The 14,236-nt window shown below is 46.5% G+C and overlaps 1 protein-coding gene across 3 annotated transcripts in view; it reads left to right on the forward strand.

Annotated features, from left to right (window-relative positions):
- The window catches only part of galnt9 (polypeptide N-acetylgalactosaminyltransferase 9), a 92,128-nt gene that overhangs the window by 53,133 nt on the left and 24,759 nt on the right, over positions 1–14,236 (forward strand). For all 3 annotated transcript variants that reach the window (XM_086207521.1, XM_086207522.1, XM_086207524.1), the window contains one exon: positions 2,327–2,444. In XM_086207521.1, coding sequence (XP_086063647.1) covers positions 2,327–2,444 — 118 coding nt within the window. The remainder of the gene's footprint in view (positions 1–2,326; positions 2,445–14,236) is intronic.

The raw sequence follows: 14,236 nt of genomic DNA on the forward strand, positions 1-14,236 counted from the left end.
GTCACAACATGCACAGTAGTGAGCCAGGAGTTTTATCGTCGTCGTCTCTGAGGGAAAGTGCTGAGTCTGATCTCCCTCAAACTCTGAAACGGTGCTCCAACAACAGAAAACCCGGAGTGTTGCACCAAGTCTGCGCTGTAGAGAAAGACGAGGTAGGTCACTTGTCAAGGGAGGAGAAGGGATGAGGTGCAGGGAGGCTGACTGTGTGCTGTGTCTGTTGTTTTATCCGCACATTACAAATATTGGCAGTTAATAGTTCCCCCTGATCATTGAAGCACCACTGCAGGGAATGTTACACTCCAGCGTCATGTGGACCAACAAGCTAAGAATGCAAGTGGTCTTCACAAGGGAGCCCAAACTCTTTCAGCTTGAGTCCTAAAAGAGAAATATTATGGAAACCAAATGTGAAAAGACCAGCAAATCCTGATTTGTCCGGATAAAGAACACAGCGAACCATGAACAACAGCCCTTCGCCGTGAACCCACAACCACTGGCTAAGTCAGCTGGAGCGGGGAGTTGATGAAACACCAGACTGTTCGCCCAGTATGCACACGGTACCGATTAGGAGCAGCGTGTTTGCCTCACGAGGCTGATTGATCATGACCTTTGACCCTCACTTCAGCAGTGCAGCTCGATCATTCAGTAACAACTGTGTGTGATGCTGGTCCTCTGGTCCAGCCAAAATAAAATGTCTTGTTCCAGATTAATTCATGCAATGTTTTGTTCCATTTTGCTGTGCTGCTCGATGACCCACTAAAATGGGGAAAGCAAATCTACATAATATCCAGCTATGATTGGAGCATCTTAAATGTGCAGTCGTGTCATTTTGGTCCCTGCGTTGTCAGAGGCAACAGAACTAACTGACCAGAAAATTGAATTTAAGGAAAAGACAAGGAGGATGAGTGAGTGTTTATGTAGCCAAAAGCAAGAAGGGATTATTAGCATAAATCCCAAACTAAAACATTCAGACAAGAAGTCTTTTGGGTGAGAGGGGGAAGTGTTGGGGAATACCAATCAAGTCCCGGTGCCCTTGATGTAACACCTCTGGACATTCAAGAAGAACTGAAAACTGTCACAACCAAAATGATTTATCATGAATGACGTGCAATGAATTTAAGATCATCATATTACTCAATCCGTACCAGGCAACCGTGGTCAGTCGCTCTGCCGCCAAAACAACGGATCCTGAAATTTCGCATTAATCCTTGTAACTGATCCAGGAGTTTCAAGCATGGTGGGGGGTCTGGACCTCAAGCCACCTCAGTCGGTGGTTTACAGCATCTGGCTCAGTGGACTAGTTTAATGTAGAGTCAATGAATCATAATGCAGCAGCCACTTTACGGTTCTTCCTCCTGCCATGACTCTTAAACCGAAGTGGCAGACAGACATTTGCCTCCCCTGTGTGTGTGTGTGTGTGTGTGTGTGTGTGTGTGTGTGTGTGTGTGTGTGTGTGTGTTTCTCTGTGTACGTGAAGTCACCCTGCGCGTCACTCCAGGGGGAGAATAAAACCACTCTCTGGTCACTTTAGAGCAAAAATAACACACTTGACTACTCTATATGAATGGAGGGCTTTCTGTGGGACTCTGTCCCAGAGCACTTAAGACCTGGAGGACAATAGTACTAAAAAGCCATCCTTGACGGCAGGGCTGGGATATCTCTGCTTGTTTTTGTGAGAAATACTCTCAACCCGTGCTCTACATGCTGCTCCGGGAGGCTGAGTGCGTTTAGGTTCCTCGTAAAGCAACACAAGCCCCCAGGTCCTTTTCTTCAACATGCTCTAATGTGGGTGAAATAAACTTGATCCGTGACCATAGGAACAGCAGAAATAGCTGCTCCAGGTCTTCCAGTGCTGCTCTGACGTAGCTAACAAGCGCTGGCAGTACAGCAGGAAATCACTCATATTGTATTTTACTGTGAGACCTTCATCCTCTCCATGCGTTGTGCTGGTGTCTGAAATTTGTGCTTTCAACTGCAAATCAAATCTACTTGTGGGTACGATGAAGTAGCCTGAGCCTGAACTGATGTGCATGGTATCGGTCGTGTTTTGATGGAATTCAAGATGCTTATGAGGCTGAACAATGAGTCAAAGCTACTGATGACACTGTCACGTATTCATAGACATGCATCACTTTCTGTGGACGATGTTTCAGGGGTGCAGGACTTTGAGAAGTCTGGGAGCTCCTGGCTGAGAGAGGACAAGAGGGGAGCACAGTCAGATGTGGCATTCTAAGCCTGCCCTGAGTTATTATAGTGGACTGGGGGTGTGGAGAAGTTTAGTGGCTGGATAATAACATTCAAAGGATTCTGTCTCTGTCTGCTCACCCAGAACTCCCGCTATGATTGGCTGCTCCTTTGTGGTGGACCGGGAATACTTTGGTGAAATTGGTCTGCTGGATCCTGGCATGGAGGTCTACGGAGGCGAGAACATCGAGCTGGGCATGCGGGTAAGACTCGCTGATTGCTACCGACGCTGCCGTTGAATGCATTCACACCTGGAGGTGATTTTGATGAATAACTTTTTGCTTTTAAAGTGAATCAGGAAAGGAATGAGGAAATTGCTCAGAGAACTGCTGCAAGCAAAGTTCTTATTTTAATGAGACGCTCCTTCCCAGACGGGGGTTTTGTGTGCTTTGGTACACCAGGAAGGCCACACAGAGAGCCTTTGTTATGAATCCAGTGTTTGAGGAGGTAATATTTAGACGAACAGTCTTGGTGGGAATGTAAAATCTATATTCAGAATTTGCAACAGCATATGATGAGGTTTCCTTATGTTTCCCAGCCTGGGGGATACAGCTTAAGATACAAAACCCAGGGGCGTCAACAGAAGCTATGATTAAACTTTGCAAAGAATTTCTTAGATGGAAGTACAGGAGAGGAGAAAAAAAATCCCTTAATGCAAATCTTCAGCCAACCCAAAGGCTCTGAAGCTCTATACGGAAAATGTAAATCTCTTTTGCTGCTGCTTTGAGTTGAATTTAACGCTTCATGTGAGCGAAGGGCTTGCTGAAGAATTGGTTAGCGTTTAAATTCAGAAAATGTTTCTCTCCAGCCAAGTGGAACCATTCTGAATCTAAATGCACTCCTTGGCTTATTGGAATGAGAAATGCTTGAAAGATCCCACACTCCTTCATTTAATCGTCCCCATATCCATTGCAGAATCTCGAGGTGGTTTGACGACACCTCTGAAGTGTCGGCCGCCTTTGAAAAGGTACTTGAATGGAGGCCGGAGAACGTATCTCGCTTTTACAGAACGCTGCGGCGCTTTATTGAAGACTGAGACATTTATAGTTGTTGATGACCATTTCAGAGCTGCTCATTATTCCACACAGAGTGGCTTCGCCTCTCGTCAATAGGATGTGTTTTATACCACCGACAATAATGATGCAATCAGCGAGCTTCTTATGTCTTTATCTGATCATAGGGTTGCCATTATCATAGAGAAATAACTCAGTGTTGTGCACCCAGCAGCAGCAGCGTCCCTCCAGGTTACAGCTGCTTATATTCACACCCAACAAACCATGTGACCGAGCTGGCGACTGCTGCTAAATCTACAACAACTTCATAGAGTTGTGCGATATAGAGCGACAACAAAGTTTTGGGCTCGCACACGTAAGTGCCTCATCGTCTCGTTCTTCAGTGTGAATGTGTTTTGTACCCTTCTGAATATTCCTGTGCCCTCAAACGCAATTACCTTCCAGCCTGCCTGTCCTCTCCATGAGGAAATGAAACACTTGCGACAGGAAAGAGCCGCTCAGCACATGTAGAGCCTGAATAGGCCTGCAGTCATCAACCTGCTTCAGCCATTCATGCTGCACAGCCGCTAATGGAATGGAGATGGGTTTGGCGAGTGGACAACAATTACTGCACGAAGGCTCATTGTAGCGCTGGCTGAGGAGTTGTCATTGGGGATAGACTTGATTGACAAGAACAAGTTTAACAATTAGCAAGGGCGGTTCAGAGAAGCTGAGCTTGCCCAGGGCCATCTAACTGCAGGGCGCTGATGAAAGACAGGGTTCACACACAAAGGTTACAGTGTATTTATAATTTACGGTGAGTTGGAGCTTCTGTAATTTGCTCTCTGGGACTCCAGGCATCCTTCTTAGCAGATAGGAGGCTCGGAAGTGCAGGGCTGATCATACATGGCGAGCGCAGCATGTGGTATTGTTTCCAAAAGGGTAAGAATGAAGCCAGAATCAGGGGAAATAAATCATTGATGTCTCTGAAATGTTCTGCTGGTTCATTGAAAACTCCAGAAAACAAGATAGGCTTACAATGGTGGATGTGAGAAAGAGGAAAGATGAAGACGCGACATCTCATCAACCACATGAGAACTTTCCCGTTTTCATCTTTCTAATCTGTATATGTTTGTTGCTGGATTGTCCAATGATGCTGCCGGAAAATTGGTCTCGACAAGAACTTCTTGTTAGCGTCAAGCCTCCGTTTGAGAGAAAGGAAGACGGTGATTTCTGTCAGACACATAAATACGACCATGTCCTGCTGTGTGTCTGTCTGACGTAGCTTCTCAGGAGACCAGGATGTGGACTTAAGCGTCACAGGTCCCCTGGGGGGGAGTGTTGGGACTGCGCACTGGGTGGTCTGTCCTCAAACCCCCACCCTGATGACCTGTGTCCAAAAAGTGAGTCAAACTGGTGGAGGAAGAGCAGTTGTTGAGGACATTGAATGGAGACAGTCAAAGAGCGAGGGCTCGTGAGTGAAAAGCCTGGATGACAGCATCCTGTTATTCATCCCTAATAAAACTGTTACAACATTCTTTTTTGTTTGTGCTCAGTTTTTTTACAATTTGGCTGCTAAAAGTTTCTGCCAGCAAACACATGATGGCAACAGTGTTCTGCCAAAACATTAGCTAACACAACAACACAACCCCTCACAATATGCCCATGCTGGGCTCCACTGTCGTCAGGAAACCGTCCAAACAGTTCATTGAAATCACTCTCATTTTCATCAAAGTTTAACAACTGCCCCTCCAAATCCAAGAGACAGACGCGTGATCTCATGAGTTGGCCTGCTTCTCTCGATGACATTTATTAAGCTCACCAGGAACCCTTTCAGAAGTAATGAACCAAATAATGATCTGTTTTTTCCTCTTCTTTGAAGTTGCGTCTCCATAACCACCTGGGCTGGGCCTCCAGGCACCTGGTCATTATCTGTCTCGAGTGAGGCGAATGGAGCTAATTAAAGGTGTGCCGTGCCACTAGCTAGACAGGAGCAGAACATAATCACCTCATTGGTCCCCTCTGCATCCCCAGCAGAGACTTTACAATGGGGTGGCAGTTTACTGTAGAACAGAGCAGTGGATCTGGGTCTTAGTTCCCCATCAGGTACATGGACCGACCACGATAGCTGCTAGAACTTCAGTACTCCAGTGAGGCACTACTATGAACTGATCTTGGTGGATGCCCAATCATACGGCAGGATGAAGACGACCTGGAGGGTCAGTCAACAGGTGTAAAGAGAGTTTAGCTGCTGTTAGCATCAGTCTCCGTTAGCTTCAAGCTGAACATACGTGGCTGGCTCTTCCTGCATTCTGGAGTCACTCAGACGTGATGCGGGAGGGCGAAACGTCTGAGTGAGCTCAAGACTCCCATAATTGAAAAGCAAAATATACTTTTTGGGTGCAGTATCACTTCAACAAAATGTATCAGGTTATCAGACTATGAGATTACAAGTGTGTGTTGATAAATCAAATTTGTACGTTTTATTCCGGCGCGTGGGCTGATAGTCCAGTTTAATGCCCTCTATCTGCATCAGCTGATATAAACAGGTAGACATTTACCAAAATGAATTCACAAAGTAATTTTAACTGCTCAGAGGCTAAATGAGGCTGAGACGCTGCTCTGTGAGCTGTCATCTAATGGAGCCGAGTGCGATGTCGAGCTCACCTCAGAGGCCTCATGAATCAGCGGACCATCAGCTGTTCCACGCTAGCCCACCTCAGTGGGCGACCAAGTTCATCTCCTGCCATACTTTTGAACTGGTTCCTATGTTGTTATTACAGTTTAAGCTGCTTCAGTCTCCTGCTGCTCCTTCCTTCCCACCCCTGCTCCTCCTTCTCTATCCGGCCCCATCTCTACCACCCGTGGTGTCATTGCTGCTCACTCTGTTCAGGACTCTGTGGGTATCTGAGGCTGCTGCTCTCCCTGCCTTTGGTCTTCTATGTACGCTCCTAACAGGGCAGGGACATCCTAGATTGGACTGCAAAATCATTCTTACTGCAGTTAATTTTGCCTTTTAGATAAAAGTCGTCCAGACTGCAATGCAGAAAGGGATTGTTTCTCCTTCCCTGGTGCCAGGAACACGATGCTTGTACGGCTCTAGTGGACGCTGATGGCTTCAGCGCCACGTCATCACAAGTCCCCTACTCAGCCGTGATTAGTGCCCAGTGTGCAGCTCTACTCCAGTCTTCATCGGGAAATGGTGACGCAGCAACTAGCGCTCAAATAAATCAGTTTTGCGATGTTGTAATTTGCTCTGTTCACAGACGAGTTGTGGAGGTTGTGGATGCTGTTTCAATGTAACGCCTGTCTGTTGAAGACGTTACTCTCTCAGTACAGAGCCGTGCTCTGCTGCTCACTTCTCATCTGTATGTTTCCTTGATTGTAACTTTGCCTCACGAAAACGTTGAAAAAAACAACAACAACCACAACTCCACAACTTGAGCTTTAAAACAGAGAGGACAAGAACAGGGGAGTTCATTCTGAGAACATCAGACACACGTGAGCATCGTGCCTGGTCAACCCCGCCAGCCATCAGGGTTTGTCGTTCTCGCAGATTCAAAGGCAGCTGGCACAATCCTGAGGTGGTGATTTGTGAAAGTGAGTGCTTTGTTGCTGTATTTAGTCACGTTCGTGACTGTATGACTGTACTCTTTATTACCTCCACGAGGAGGTTGTGTTCTCACTAATGGTGTTGGCCTGTCACCGTTAAAAACTATGAGGCCGATTTTCACCGGCATCGGAGGAGCGCCGTGAAACCGGCAGAGGAAAAACCCATTTAATCTGGCCAATTACTTGTAGCGCCACTTGGGGGCACTAGAATGTTGTCTTTTTATTTGTTTGTTTGTTTGTTTGTTTTGTTGTTGTCCTTCTAACAGGTCAAACACATCCATCTCAAACTTTTAGCAAAACAGCAGCTAGAAACCTCGGCGATGACTTGCGTCTGGCTCGGCTTCCCTCACGGAGATCTCTGCTCTCCGAGGTCCTCTTGTTCCTCCCTCTCTGCTGCTGTTTTGATACTCAAACAAAGGAATTCATTGTCAAAACTGCACGAGCTGGAAAAATTGCTAACAAAGTAGATTGTTGGTCCATTAAGCAGCTTATCATGCAGATATCCAGCTACAAATATGAGAAGCAGATGAGAGCGTCAGTGTGTCGCTCGTATGAGCAAACGGGACAGCTGACGGAGTGGAAGTCTCCTTGGCCTCCTCCAGGCTGCAGCCTTCCAAAGCTAAAGCAGTCACCTTGAGAAGGGCAAGCGCATCGTTATGAGACAGCAGTCAGCCCCAACCATCTGTGGACACCAGCCACTCTGGCAGCCTGCGGATCACCCGCGTGGCCCTGCCCGTCAAGCAGCAAATGACAGTGGGCGCTGACCATATGTGAGTCCTTCCAAAGATGAGAACAAATCTCAGGCCTCAGAGGAATCCTGCTTTTACACTTAATCAAATAAAAGAGACTAACATCGAGACATATTGGATAAATGCCATATTGAGCAATGCCGCTGGAGCCCGTGTACAGTACACTACATCATTTATTGACCTCTGCACATGAGAGTCCAGAGGGACTCTCCTCTGCTGCAGAGCTGAACTGAACTCAGGTCTCATTTTTGAGTCTGGTCTCAAGGCATTCAGAATAAAAGCACCATTTAATGGCTGCAGGGGAGTATCGTTTCAAGCTGAGTCTTGGGAGAGGACTAAATTATTTGTAGTGTTGGTCTTGAGCATATTTGGTCAGAATACTGACTGAGGGCCGAGACCCGGCTCAGATACAGCACGGAAGAAACCATCTGCTCTCCGTCAATACAACCTGCAATAGCTGTGGATATTGATCTGGCATTTGTCTCTTCCAATACCTGCATTATTTAGTGGCCGGATCAATCGAGCTTAATGGACTCAGGTTTACTTACAACATGCTTCATTACTGCGTGTTCCAGCCTGCATGTGTCGCATGGAGGTGAGAGGATGGAGGAGAGGTGTAAAGCTTCCCTCAATAGAACCCAGTGGAGCTGCTGCAGCTCTTCAATGACACAACGCTGACAAACGCTGCAGCGCCACGTGTGCTTTGAATTGTCATGGAATTTCCTGGAGCATTTGCACCCAATCAGCGGACCGTCATAAACAGGCTTTGCGTTTATGCATGGGCGCATTCCAAGCATATATAATTGCAGACCTGTGTTGTGCTCTGTGTGCTGTGATTCCAGGTTGTATCTGATTCTGTCCAAGGAAAACATATAATTACCATTTATCAGCGACACGCTGCAGACGCCTGAGCCTGGAAACGGCTTCAGACTGGATTCCTGAGCATCAGCGCACCTGGGAGGGTTGCTGATTTGGCGTCAAGGGCCGGGGGGACCAGTAATTAGACAGTCCTCGTCTGTTTGCCTGTTATCCATGTGAATCCTAAACTTCATTAAAACCTCTTTCAAGAGTGACTGCCGATACTCCCACTTTAACTTGAGTACATGTTGACAAGGTAATTAAGATCATTTCAGATGGAATGCACATCTTTCATCCTTCTGCTGTGCAGGACAATTAAATTATAGGAGGAAGCTCGAGAGGCTCTCTTTGTGGACGTTATCGTCACCTGGAAATTCGTCAACTTTTAACAAGGCTGCTCCGTCTCACACCTACTCATTATTACTCATTACTCATCATCTAAGCACGAGTTAATCTCTCCACGTTATTGCCTCTGTCAGGTGTCTCAGACTTTGGCTGAAAACTTGAAATGATCTTTCAAGGCCAAAAGCGTTTGAAGAGGATGAGCCCACGCTGATGCAGCAGCAGCAGCGAACCAGCAGTCCTAGCAAAGACAAGGGGCAGCGGCGGGATGGAATTAGTTTTCGACAGGCGCACTAAGAAGAGCCTCTGTGTGTATCTATCTCTCTATCAACATCCTCCATTTTATGAGAAGGAGAGGCTGAAAAAGGAGGCATGCATAGAAGAGACAGAGCACAAGGCCTGGCTAACATCCAGACTGTCAATGGAAGAGCGCTCAGTGCTTTGAAACGTCACTCATCACAGCAAAACCTCCAGATGAAGAGAGTGCAGGTCAGCCGGCCCGTCTCGCGTAGATGTTGGAAGCAAATGTAGCGTGTGCTTTTAGTAGCAACGTCCACGTGGCCTACAGTGACGAACAGAAGCTCAGCCGGATCAGTGGGATTCGCCGTGTGGCGTTTTCCCTCTGCAGTATTACATCTTGTACATGTGTGTATTTTACCAATAGGAATCGCCTCAAAAACAAAATCAATACAAGACATCTGGGAGACTCCGCCCTCTCCTCCTCTCTCTGAACATAGAAAAGCACGCCATGATAGATCTGGTCACATCCCTCCATTACGGAAACACAGTTTCTGTAATGAAAAGAAACGATCACATTATTGATGGTGATAATTGCCGAAAACTTGGTCGAACGCCACGCTGCAGGAGCAAGGCAAGCTAACGCTAGCGCTGCTGCAGCAGCAAGGCAAGCTAACGCTAGCGCTGCTGCAGCAGCAAGGCAAGCTAACGCTAGCGCTGCTGCAGCAAGGCAAGCTAACGCTAGCGGGGACCAGGGAGCTGGACGTGGGGCTGCGGGGGGCAACGGCGGACCACAACTAGCATGTCTAACCACAGCCTTGGTACCCGTCACTCACGGTCCACGACCACAACAGCTAACGTTTGGTTAGCAAATTGTAGGTTTTTCCTCATTCAGATATAGAATGGCAGATGAGAGTTTACCACCAGGCAGGCGCATCTATTTTATCAGCTTTTACTGAACTTCTCTTAATGTCTCTGTGGTCGCGCCACTCCTTCCTTCGTTGTCAGCATTAATCTCGTGCTGCATCAGTGTTCTGTTGCCTTTCCTTGAGAAACCTCACAAACTTTGTGATCAAGTCTGTCGCTTTGTCTGTACAAAGCGAGGCACCCAGCATTAATTGCTTGCTTTTCTTGCTCTTTTACATTGTTTCTTATTGTAAGTGTGAATTTGCAGCCCTGTGTTTCCCAGAGATGAGCAGACTTCAATTCCACAGTTTATCAGCCAGCAGTAAATGACTTGAGGATTATGGAATTAAAAATAAGTTAAGAGCATTACTTTGACAGGTTGGTAGTTCCTAAATAAGTGATATGATGTTTAGTCTGTGTCCTAATTTGTGAAACTCTACATTTTTTATATCTAGTAATTAAAGGGCGCAGTCGCTGCTCCAGAGACTCATCAGTACTGCACTTCCTCCTTTGCTGATGGAGGACAATAAGTCATAAATTATGAAACAATAGAAAAAATTCATTCCATAACTCAGGCGGATGATAAAACGAGCAGGACAGTTTGTAGTTCTTTATGCGTTATCTCTGTGTTTCCATGTGGATTTTCTTCTCACTCATGACAGCTTTGACGAAGGACTTGCGACGTTCACAGCTCTCGGATCAGGAAATTAGTTGCGGTGTGAGTAAACAGTGCACTACGCTAAAGATAATTCGAAATGAGACGAAGGTTAGCGCCTGTCTGCTCTGATATTGTGTGTCCTCCTCTGTTTCCAGTCAACTGTGCCCCATAAAATTATTGCATTTTGGTCGAAATGTCCTTTTCTCTCCACAACCCTAAAAATATTAACATGCAGGCTGGATTCACTTCACTCGCAATCAGCATTTGCTGGCATTTCTTTGAAATGGATGAGGCTTTTTGGGACGTTATCCTGCAAAAAGCCTCCCTTGGGTATAGAAATTGCAGAGTGGAGAACATTTCAATTAAAAACAGGGACGTGTGAAATTCCCCAGACATAACAGCGCACACAACTCGTTATCCCAAGTGGGTGCAGTAAGTCGGCGGATGGATGTCTTACAAGTTAATTGTGGCGAACTTGAGGGAAGCTGTGTGACACAGGTGTGCACACGGAAACATCCGAGTTAGGAATTCTGTCTCACGTGAGGCCCCGGGGTGAGGATGAACTATCGAAAGCGCGGCATCGTGACACCCTGCGGACTCTGATATCGATGTTTCACAACTCCAACATGTCGATAATCGCATGTGTGTGATTGTCCATTAGCTGCAGCACTGACGTGTGGAGCAGCATGTCATGCCGCTCACGGGCCTTTGTGCACACACGTGCACAGTGCAGCGTCCACGGTACCAACCGACTAGCAGCTCAGTGTCTGCCTGACAATGATTCTCTTTTTAAAAATATTACAGATTGCTCATGTTTAGTGATGGTTCATGAAACGCCAGACATATAATCAGAGTGGATGGAAGGACTCCATGTCATGTGAGCGGTGGGGACAGAGAGTCAATGACATTGTGAAGCTCTTTGTGTGCCGCTGAGGCATTTATGTGTGTTTTGAGTAAAGTTCTGTGTCACAGATGAAGGTACTTTCATCAAAACAAGAGCAGGATTACAAATGTTGACTCCTGACTTTTTTCCAATATTCAGATTTTGGTTCAGGAACGCAGGAGATTGATGAGTCTGCCATGCAGCTGCCATGTTCAATGTTTCCCGGTGAAAAACGTCTCGGTGTCAGAGGAAACTCCGCCTGACAGCAGGATTCTGTCCTCTTCTTTTGGAAGTGATCGTTCCTCCGTGAGCGCAGGTTGTTCATCTTTCCTGCTGAGCACAAGCGCTCCAGATCACTGGAGTCTGTTTGTGGCTGAGCTGAGGTGAACTCTGGGTGACCCCAGGCTGTAGCTCCTCTTGTTTGGGCGCGCCGGGGGCTTCTGTTTGTTGCTGCTGGCTAATTTCCTTCTCCGTGTCTGTCAAAAGACGTCAGGCGTCTGTTAGCGAGCGGCTGTATGAAGAGGGCGGGGTGACCTCAGCCCACCCTTTCATCACTTCAGTTTGGGTTCCAAGCTGCTCATAGACCTTCTCTGCTCACCATCTTTCCCTGTTGGACCGCGAGAGAGGAAATGCCCACATGGCGATGTTGGCGGGTCGGATGACAGTCGATCCTGGTCCTGGGTCCGAATCTCGAACATCGGCGCTCTTGCGTCTGGTTTGTGTGCTTTGGTGTCTGTTTTTGTTGGACAAACTCACATTTATGATGTGTGAAGTTTAAGATTTATATATGATGACATTTCTCAAAAACTTAGCAAAACTAGTTCATGTCTGACAAAAAATATCATGTCTTAATCAGGGTCATGCAATATAATATGATGATAGACCAAAGAATGAAAATGTGTCCTCATGGCGTCATCGGAGCGCTGCTGTGCATGATCTTAACGTGTTGGCTGAGACTGTGTGTGTGCGTGCGTGCGTGCGTGCGCAACAGCAGTCGCTGCTACATTTCTCATTAACATAGTCGTGGCGTTGCTGTTTACTGAATTAAAAACAGCTTTCAGACTCGTTAGCGAAACCTCTCAAGCATCCAAACCAGCATTACTTTTCCCTGAGTATTTCTGAAGCTCCTACAGTTTGGGACATTTATCTGGGAAATTCATGTTCTGGAAGCCAAACTTCTCTGATGGAAACTAAAAGAATAAAATTACGATGCACTTGCTGGAGCGTCAACACGATGTATTGTTGGAAAATGCTGTTTTCTAGTGTGAACCCTGATGGCTGCTAACACACTGGAGCTCCCTACTTGTAGTCAGCGACTCACATTTACCAGAAATGATCACCTCCAGTTTCTGTCAGCGAACAAACTTCTCCATGGATCAAGTTTCTTCATCGGTCAAACCCGAACTCTGGAGGTGTTCTCTTGGTTGACGGCTGCTCGTCGTCCTCCGCTGTCACGCTGGTTCTGCGGTGCAGGACTTATTTTATACTCTGGAATTGTTCCCACCCACTTTCATCAATTAAAGCTGTGAGATTGTCATCTACAAATTCTGACCGGGGCCCATTAATTGTTATGATGCTCCGTAGTTATCCAGAGTTTTCATAACCAATGATAGTCAACCGTGAAACTTTACAAGAATATAAATGCAGGAACCGTCCACACGCCGCTCGTAAGTCTCACTGTGCCGCCGTCCTGGTGTGTTGATGGCGATGTGTAATGGAGCTGATGGAAATCTATTTACTGCTGTTAATAGCTTTTATGTTTTTTATGGCTGATGTTTTCCGTATTCCCATGGAGCTTATCAGGCAAATGGTCCGGCTGCAATCTACTAACTGCATGTACAGCGACAATTAAATTAAATTAGTAATTACATTACACTACATCAAAGTCATCAGTGTTAAGTGCTTCCTCTTAATGGTTGTGGCTGTGCGTTTACCAGGGTCAGATCCTACATGGACCTTGCTGAATCCCGATGTCAGAGGAGGTCCAGGATTTCAATGGCTTCACTTGGTGTTTGGACCTCATTATATTCTACCAAATTACAGTATTTCCAAGTACGGATGGTTGCTGTGCATCCCTGCTTCATTAATCCACATACTTGTATGTCCTGTACATTTCTCAAGGTTTCTCAAGGACTATTGATTTATTGGAACAATAAGAAGGGATGATCGGTGCATGCATACGCACAGAAAAGCTCACTTGTGTTTGCATGTCCTCTTGAGTCGAGTGGTTTGCTCCAGTGAGTCGTTTCCCCAGCGTGGAGGTGTTCGTCCTGAGTGCGTCTACATTCCCATCGTCTTTTATGTTTGTGGGGTAAAAAAAAATCCTCCTTTGATTCTGCTGGGACTGACACTCTGGTGATGAAAACACGGTGAAGCCTCCGAGTGCGAGCTGTCCGGAGATGTGACGCCGAGCCGGCGGTCTGCTGAGCACCACCTGTTTTTCCTCCGAATCATCAGATCAGTGATTCTCTCATGTGTAGAAGAAGGTCACATCAGCACTGATGATCCTCAAAGGCTCAGATGACTCCCTGCAGATGGCGTCTACATGTCATTCACTGGTAAATTAAGGGAAAAAATTTACCTCGGCGCCCCGTGCTTGTGAAGTTGGTGGTTTTGATGAGCTTTTTCATATCAGCAGATTGTCTCTGAGCCCAGAGAATAAAGGTTATGTCGTAAGCAGATGTTGGCTAATACAGGAGGACAGTCTTTCCAGCCCGTCACACAGCCATATGTGCAGGAAAGCTCCAATCTCTCCGCG

The sequence above is a fragment of the Aulostomus chinensis genome, chromosome 6, assembly GCF_037954235.1.
Source record: "Aulostomus chinensis isolate RoL2024-O1b breed Wild chromosome 6, RoL_Achi_v1.0, whole genome shotgun sequence".
Classification (NCBI taxonomy): Eukaryota; Metazoa; Chordata; class Actinopteri; order Syngnathiformes; family Aulostomidae; genus Aulostomus; species Aulostomus chinensis.